This window comes from Athalia rosae, chromosome 3, assembly GCF_917208135.1.
Source record: "Athalia rosae chromosome 3, iyAthRosa1.1, whole genome shotgun sequence".
NCBI classification, from domain to species: domain Eukaryota; kingdom Metazoa; phylum Arthropoda; class Insecta; order Hymenoptera; family Athaliidae; genus Athalia; species Athalia rosae.
The window spans coordinates 19,939,181-19,947,013 of NC_064028.1; the positions used below are offsets into that span (position 1 = coordinate 19,939,181).

At 41.2% G+C, this 7,833-nt stretch overlaps 2 protein-coding genes across 2 annotated transcripts; both read right to left on the minus strand.

Annotated features, from left to right (window-relative positions):
• Window positions 1–92: 92 nt before the first annotated feature.
• Window positions 93–2,044, minus strand: LOC105687192 (odorant receptor 46a-like). The gene is made up of 6 exons (XM_025745995.2): window positions 1,555–2,044; window positions 1,071–1,480; window positions 888–987; window positions 674–775; window positions 427–585; window positions 93–343 (listed from the first exon to the last, which is right to left on the minus strand). The coding sequence occupies exons 1-6, from the start codon at window positions 1,870–1,872 to the stop codon at window positions 287–289; spliced, it is 1,146 nt and encodes a 381-aa protein (XP_025601780.2). The 5' UTR covers window positions 1,873–2,044; the 3' UTR covers window positions 93–286.
• A 3,130-nt stretch (window positions 2,045–5,174) lies between these two features.
• Window positions 5,175–7,156, minus strand: LOC110117071. Its single transcript, XM_020853121.2, has 6 exons — window positions 6,640–7,156; window positions 6,157–6,566; window positions 5,974–6,073; window positions 5,759–5,860; window positions 5,494–5,652; window positions 5,175–5,414 (listed from the first exon to the last, which is right to left on the minus strand). Exons 1-6 carry the CDS (start codon window positions 6,955–6,957, stop codon window positions 5,358–5,360), a joined length of 1,146 nt encoding a protein of 381 aa, XP_020708780.2. The 5' UTR covers window positions 6,958–7,156; the 3' UTR covers window positions 5,175–5,357.
• Between the last annotated feature and the right edge of the window lie 677 nt (window positions 7,157–7,833).

Consider the following 7,833-nt stretch of genomic DNA (forward strand, 5'->3'; position numbering starts at 1 on the left):
TTGGGAATTGTGCTGGGAGGAATTTTTGACGATCTGTGAGTGCCAGTAGGAATACCATTTTGGATGGAAAGCATTTATTGAAACCAGTAGAGTGTGAGATTGGTGTAGTATTATCATGATGTTTACTACTGAAAAGATACATGGTAGGGATTGTAAGATTTGACAAGTTTTACACACTTTACATTTGTTGTCAGTGTGATGTGATTTCACTATAACTGCTATTCAATCTGGGAGTGCGAAAGGCCACCATGAGATATCTTTCGCAATCATCAGAATTACGTAGTCCTCAGTCTCCAGCAACAGCTCGTAACGTTGCAATGTATGAAAAGCTGGCCGCTACGCACTGGGGAAAGAATTCATGAATTAGGTAAATACATAGATTCGGAAGTCGATACATTTCGTTCCAAAGACTTGGAGGTTGCTCACATTTCCGAAGAACTCAAGTGACAAGATGGGTAGAAATCCTTCAATGGTGATGATCGGTGGATTCTTCGCTCGTTGCAAAACGATAATCATGTCTTTGAGCATACGCGGTGATTTGCCTATCCATGCGCAGTTGTAGATCGAATGACGCATTTTTTCACCCTGGTAATTATTAAAATATAGATAAAAAAAGATGAAAAAAAAATGAATTAGGGAGCGTGTCATCCCTCGAATAGGTGTAGTGCATTACCATTTGCAATATATGGTCCGATGGCCAGGAGAATAACAAAACTTGAATCGCGGCGACGAATTCGAAGAGGATATACTTCACGAATTCAATCATCGGTTGATTCTGGAAATCCGTTGCATCCATGAAACAATGGAAAAATATCGGTCGCATTATTATCCCTAGTTCGCATTCGCCATTTCAAATGTAGAGCCGGTGACTAAAAACACAAACTTACGCGAATCAGTACAAAACCTCCTGTGGAAACAGCAGTCATAGCTATGGCGATCATTACTACGGCCATTCTGCCAATGCTGGTCCTAAATTTGACGAAGTACCTGAGAACAAAACGTGGGGTTAGATAAGTTTTCCGAACTCTTGCTTCATCAACTATGAAGTCATGTTCTGTTGATCATCTTACTCCATCAGTTCTTGGTGTTTTTTAATGCAGCGTTTGAATTCATCCTCGTTGGTTGCGTTTGAAAATTCGATAGCTAACAAATCGAATCTGGCACTAGCGTACCAGAGTAAAGTGGCATACATTAGGTCTATGAGAAGCATACTTCCACATTGCGTCATGATGAAGATTTGCGAAAGGTACAAAGTTGCCCAAACCCAAAATGACTCTATCGCAAACGGAAATTCCACTGTCCCTGGAAAGGTCTGGTCGTGATTCATCGCGGGTTCGAATATATAGAACACCATGATCAGAACCGATGAGATAAAAAAAAACGAATGCGATGTGAAGCAGCTGTCGTAGTATTGCATTACGAGCTCCCATTCTTCTGCCGTAGCGTTTTTCAGAAACGAGTTCATTTCGGCCATCAAATCCTGATTGAATATAGATATTCACGAAAAAGCATAAATCTCGCTGTAAAAATCGTTCACGATTTGACGGAGCATACCTGCAATCGGGATGCTTCTATTTTACAGACGATCATTTTCACCCACACAGCGGACATGGGAAACAATTCCGAAACAGCTTTGATGGCAACATCGAAGTCGTTCAAGTTCAGATATATACTCCAATACCAACCACTGGTAGATGAAATTGAAATAATGAATGCGCACCACCACCAAATGTTGCGCTGCCGAATATCCGAAGCACTGGCTTCTGGCGGCAACGGCCAACTTGCCATTGGAGCAATTGTATATTTGAGTATAAGCATAGATCGCGCGAAAGTGATTCGACGTTTTGTCGGCCTTGTCTCAGCACTACCCATAGTTGAATGGTTAAACAAATCCGAAACAACCAAAAGGTGCTTTAGCGATAAGTCGACGCTGTTCTGCTCTGAGCTCTCGACAGAAACTGCAGGACTCGGAGCGGGACCGATTCCACTGGCCCTTCTGAGCTCAGATCGGGAGTGACTGTGAGAGTTCTGGTATCAGGTGCAGTCGATATGCACTATTTTCATAACGATTCAGACAATGAATACTCGAGGGATGTCTTGCCGCCGATTGGTTGAAGGCAGTTCATGGTAGGGATGTGGGTCTTTCAAGCATGTGTGTAGAACCCAACGGAGAAAATAATGTGGGCGTATCACATGTTTTGACAAGACTTGAGTCTGACGTGTACGGAACCCCACTTACGTAGTACTTAAATATTCGGCATAAGACTTCATTACTGATAAAATATGTAAGGGGTAATTTTCATGAAATCCTGAAATTGGATGAAATTAGATTTATAGAAATGATTTGAATTGATTTGTATTTTTATTCTCTCAATAATGTAGAACTTAGGTTCCTAGACTTCGATGAAAGATGCCTGACGGTAATGAGGCCTAGTCACGAGTCACTCGAAATCAAATGAAGAATACTTACAACTTTTAATGAGAGTCATTATCTGACGGTATATTCTACAGAATATGAACAGAGAATTGCTGTTTTCACCGTATACGAACAAAAAATCGAAAATCTGAGGTGTGAAAGCATAATCAGACCCATGAGTTTAGCGAACATACTTTGTCTATTAAAGTAACTTGACGGAGGACGCTAGTAAATTATTCAATTGCCTGAGATCAAGCCCGAATAAATGAGTGGACATCTTATAATCCGTCTAATGTACACGGAACTCCACAACCAGAACTTATGCATCGTCATGAAGCGAACAATCGGTCGGGTGATACTCGCCAATACTCTACCGATGTCACACTCGAAGGACTCTTTTTGACACATCCTACCTCATCACCGGCATACATACCCCCACGCACATTGACCCTTCAAAAACCTAGAATATTGCGTTGAATCCAAGCAAATGACATGGATCCATAAGCTACAAGGATTTTGCCATTAAGATTGCCAGCCTCGAGCGGCAACAAATTTCCCAACTCTCTGCCTGAGGTTATTGCTGTCTCCAATTAACTACTGCTATATGGCATTGTTCGTACGATTTCACCGGTTTGTTTGGTGTCCAGTTCACGAATCCTGTCGAATCTGATTTTTTGCGTGAAAATTACGAAATCAGACGAAGTAAGACTAAAAAACGAGGTAATAGGGTAAATGAAATCTTTTCGTTTTCGTGCGTTTTTTATGCGTAACGGTTTTTATCTCTACGATGTTTATTGCTACTCGAGAATATTGCAGTTTGCAGGCGACTCTTCGTCTGGGGGCCGTCATCGAATTGGTAGAATAAGCAAGTCTCGCGGCACCCCTTCCGATGTGTCGAGCCCCACAAATGCCAATCTGCTTCCAGTAGTTAACATAACGTGCAAAATGATTGTGAGCCAGTTGAATCGTGCTCCTTGAAATATGCGAAACCTCCGCAACCATGAAATTGACGGAGGGGTTCGGAAGGAAGAATATCTAGGTGTGGTGTGGGTCAATTTCATTGATCAGATGACATTCCGGACGTTGGTAGACTCATATTTCTGATTTACCTATCACTAGTCTGACGTATTTTAAAAATATTTCTGAAATGGAAGTGGCTGTTGGTGCCCTAGTCCTGTTGAACAGTGTTTATTTTATCATGAGCCCTTTGTTGAACCGGTTGGGGAATTCGATTCGAAATTTCAGAGGTGTTCAATGTCACAAACTGGGGCCTGATTTTTGGCCCAAGTTTAGGCAGCTCGATCAACAATGTTGAGAGTTTCTACATCAGCTTTCACTGAGGTGGTGATCAAATTTTGACTGGAGCCATACGAATCGATTCGTCAAATTCACCTATAAACAAACTAGAATCAGAGAAAAATTTACAGCACACTTCGACATCACCCTTGGCTGATGAATCAACTACCCCTGTACTCCGTTGGCACCGCGCACATTAATACATCATAGTTTCCACTTGATATAATCACTTTGCCATTACTTGAAAATTGTAGCATATAATAGCTGCCTATGTCTATCAAGGCTATTATGAACATTCTAAAATTCATCAGTTCGTCAATCATTATTAATTAATAATTTCAATTCATGCTAGTTACGCATAAGTTTACGAAAATTATTGTATGTATGTCGACAAATCGTGCGATCCAATCAATTTAATTTTCTTGGGCATATTTTTTTCATTTTCTGCTCAATTTCTAGTCGAAAATTATCGCAGATCAAGTTATACTACATAGATCTTGATGATTTATAGCCTTAGTTGTTCAAGAAACGAAGCGGCCGTAATTATCTTGCAGCTCATGATAGCGTTCGGTATCGTAGAAGCTGACTTCATGCTAGGTCGTTGGGGATGGTTCCTTCGTCCATAATCTTAACGCTTTTTTCGGTGTGCATACGTGAAAAACGAAGCTTTTTCACCCAGCGTGCCTTACCTAGCTATGTCGGTAACGACCAGCCAAGGGGTAGGTGATATCGAGTCCTTCCCTATCAGCGTCTTGCAGGGGTAGCAAATGATTTTTTCATTCCCGACAGCAACCGCCGGTATTACAGATCGCGAGCTGAACTGAGCACACGGTTCAATTGCTACGTGTAATCGAAATCCTTTCATGATATTCTTTCATCAACGATTATTCAGGCGTGGCTCAGGTGTGAGACCCAATATTCAGAGCAGAGTAACATTTTTGTATCAGATAACTCTGATCTTCATTCTCAGGGTTGGAAACAATGGAAGAATTAGGTAAGGAAAGGTTGCAGGTTTTTCAGACATGAATTTTACATTTCATTTGCCATAGCTCGCAATGTCGTCAGGTATGAGTGACTATAGCTCCAATAGTCCAGAATAACACAATTCACATATTGCGGTCAGGAGAACAGTTTTCCAAAATTTTTCTCATTTTTGAAAGTTCCAGGAAAACTCGATCCTCTGAAAAATCCGACCGACAGTATGAATTTCTTCTCTGGGCACTGCTCTTTGACTTTTCTACAAACGTTTCTAATGCTTCATTGCTGCACAACTGTCCACAAACTACAGCTTTTCGTATTGTCATAATTGCGGGACTGATGTCGTTGATTCGACTTTACTTGCGCAACGTCATGATCAGTTTTAGAAATTGTACTGGAAGGGATTTTCGGCCAACCATGAGTGTCAGTAGGAATATCATATCAAATAGAGAGCGATAGTGAAACCAGTGGGTTGTGAGTTCGGTGTAGTACAATCGTAACCTTTACTACTAAAAAGATACATGGTAGTGATTGCAAGAATTGATAAGTTTTACAGACTTTACATTCGTTGTTAATGTGATGTGATTTCACTATAACTGCTATTCAATCTAGAAGTGGGGCAAGCCACCATGATATATCTTTCGCAATCATCAGAATTACGTAGTCCTCAGTCTCCAGCAACAGCTCGTAACGTTGCAATGTATGAGAAGCTGGCCGCTACGCACTGGGGAAATAATTCGAGAATTAGGTTCATAGATTTAGGATTTGATACTCTTGATATTGAAGACTCGGAGGTTGCTCACATTTCCGAAAAATTCGAGTGACAGGACGGGTAGAAAACCTTCGATAGCAATGACTGGTGGACTCTTCGATCTTTGCAAAACGATGATCAAGTCTTTGAGCATTCGTGGTGATTTGCCTACCCATGCGCAATTGTAGACCGACTGTCGTAATTTTTCACCCTGTGAATAAATAAATCATGGATGAGGAAAAAAATAAAGCTGCGCGGAACTCATTGAAAGTTGGATTACGAAGTCTGCAATCTCTCCAACAGGTATAGCGCATTACCATTTCCAATATATGGTCTGAAGGCCATGCAAACAACAACACCTGAATTGCGGCAATCATTTCGAAGACGATATACTTCGCGAATTCGAACAACAGGTGATTCTGGAATCCCGTCGCATTCATGAAACAGTGAAAGAATATTGGTCGCATTTTTATTTCCCGTTTAAATTCAGTATTTCAAATGATGATCTGTTCACAAAAAAACACCAACTTACGCGAATCAGTATGAAGCCTCCGGTGGAAACGGCAGACATGGCTACGGTGATCATTACCACGGCCATTCTGGCCATGCTGGTCCTAAATTTCACGAAGTACCTGAAAACGAAGCACAAAGTTGAATGAATTTCCCGAACTTTTGTTTGATCAACCATGAATTTCTGTCTTGTGAATCATCTTACTCCATTAGTTCTTGATGTTTCTTAACGCAGCGTCTGAATTCATCCTCGTTGGTTGCGTTTAAAAATTCGATTGCTAACAATTCGAATTTAGCACTAGCGTACCAGAGTAAAGTGGCATACATCAAGTCTATCATCAACATACTTCCAGCTTGTATGAAAAAAAAGACTTGGGAAAGGTACACAATTGCCCAGATCCAAAAGGGCTCCACGGAAAATGGATACGCAACTGTCCCCGGAAAGGGCTGGTCTGATATCACCGCTGGTTCAAATATGTAGAACAATATTATGAGGATCGATATGGCAAAAAAAATCGAATGCGATGTGAAGTATCTGTCGTAGTATCGCATGAGCAGTTTCCATTCTTCTGCCGTTGCGTTCCTCAGAAAGGAATTCATTTCGGCCAGCAAATCCTGATTGAACATAATTATCAACAGAAAGGGTTATTCTCGCTCTAACAAGCGTTCGCGATTTTTCGGAGCATACCTGCAATCGGGATGCTTCTATTCTGCAGATTATCATTTTTAGGCACACAGCGGACATAGGGAACAATTCCGAAACAGATTTCATGGCAACATCGAAGTCGTTCGAGTTCAGATAAATATGCCAGATCCAACCGCTGGTAGATAAAGTTGAATGAATAAATGCAATCCACCACCAAATATTGCGCAATCGGACGTCCCAGGCACTAGCTCCCGCTGGCAGTGGCCAACATGCTATTGGAGCGATTGAATATTCGAGTATGAGCATAGATTGCTCGAGGGTGAACCGTCGTTTCGTCCGCATTCTCTCAGCACTACCCATAATTGAATGATCACACGACTGCGAAACAACCAAAAGGTGCTTTCGCGACGAGTCTGACGCTGTGCTACTCTGAGCCCACGACAGAAACTGCAGGACTCGGAGCGGGACCGATTCTACTGGCCCTTCCGAGTTCGGATCGGGAGTGACTGTGAGAGTTCTGGTATCAGGTGCAGTCGATATGCACTATTTTCATAACGATTCAGACCATGAATACTCGAGGGATGTCTTGCCTCCGATTGGTCAAAGGCAGTTTGTGGTAGGGATGTGGGTCTTTCGAGTACGTGTGTAGAACCCAACGTAGAAAATAATGTGGGCGTTTCACATGTTTTGAAAATACTTGAGTCTGACGTGTACGAAACCCTAGTCATATAGCACTTATATATTCGGCATAGGACTCCGTCACTGATAAAATATGTAAGGGGTAATTTTCATGAAATCCTGAAACTGTATGAAAATAGATTCATAGAAACTAGTTGAATTCATCGGTGTCTTCTTCTTTGCAATTTTGTAGGACTTATGTTCCCAGACTTCGATAATATAGTGGTCTCCAGAATGAACGTCTTTTTACTGACAATGAATTATACAAGCATTTTGAAAACTTCAAAATCAGGGAATGACGACTGAGTTGAGGAAATGATCTCCATGAGTAAATCGGGACTCTTCATCTATGGAAGATGGTTTTCATTTTCACAGAATATTATGTTATTTATTCTCAAAGTGTTTTCTGAATCTTATCGGAAAACATCCACTTGGAAACGACGCAGTCATACCAATACTTGAATGATTGAACTACACTCAGAGTCAATAAATTCGCTTTTTGAGATCAAAAATCATTCGAATGCAGCAATGACACTGTGATTATTGATCTTTGATTCT

Excerpts from the sequence above, each read along its gene's own strand:
- LOC110117071 (XM_020853121.2), bottom strand. The coding sequence starts at position 6,957 with ATGGGTAGTGCTGAGAGAATGCGGACGAAACGACGGTTCACCCTCGAG. Across the intron at positions 5,653-5,758 it reads CAGACCATATATTGGAAATG|GGTGAAAAATTACGACAGTC; the intron begins GTAATGCGCTAT and ends ATTTATTCACAG. Across the intron at positions 5,415-5,493 it reads CACTCGAATTTTTCGGAAAT|TGCGTAGCGGCCAGCTTCTC; the intron begins GTGAGCAACCTC and ends TTATTTCCCCAG.
- LOC105687192 (XM_025745995.2), bottom strand. The coding sequence starts at position 1,872 with ATGGGTAGTGCTGAGACAAGGCCGACAAAACGTCGAATCACTTTCGCG. Across the intron at positions 988-1,070 it reads AAACACCAAGAACTGATGGA|GTACTTCGTCAAATTTAGGA; the intron begins GTAAGATGATCA and ends TTTTGTTCTCAG. Across the intron at positions 586-673 it reads CGGACCATATATTGCAAATG|GGTGAAAAAATGCGTCATTC; the intron begins GTAATGCACTAC and ends AATAATTACCAG.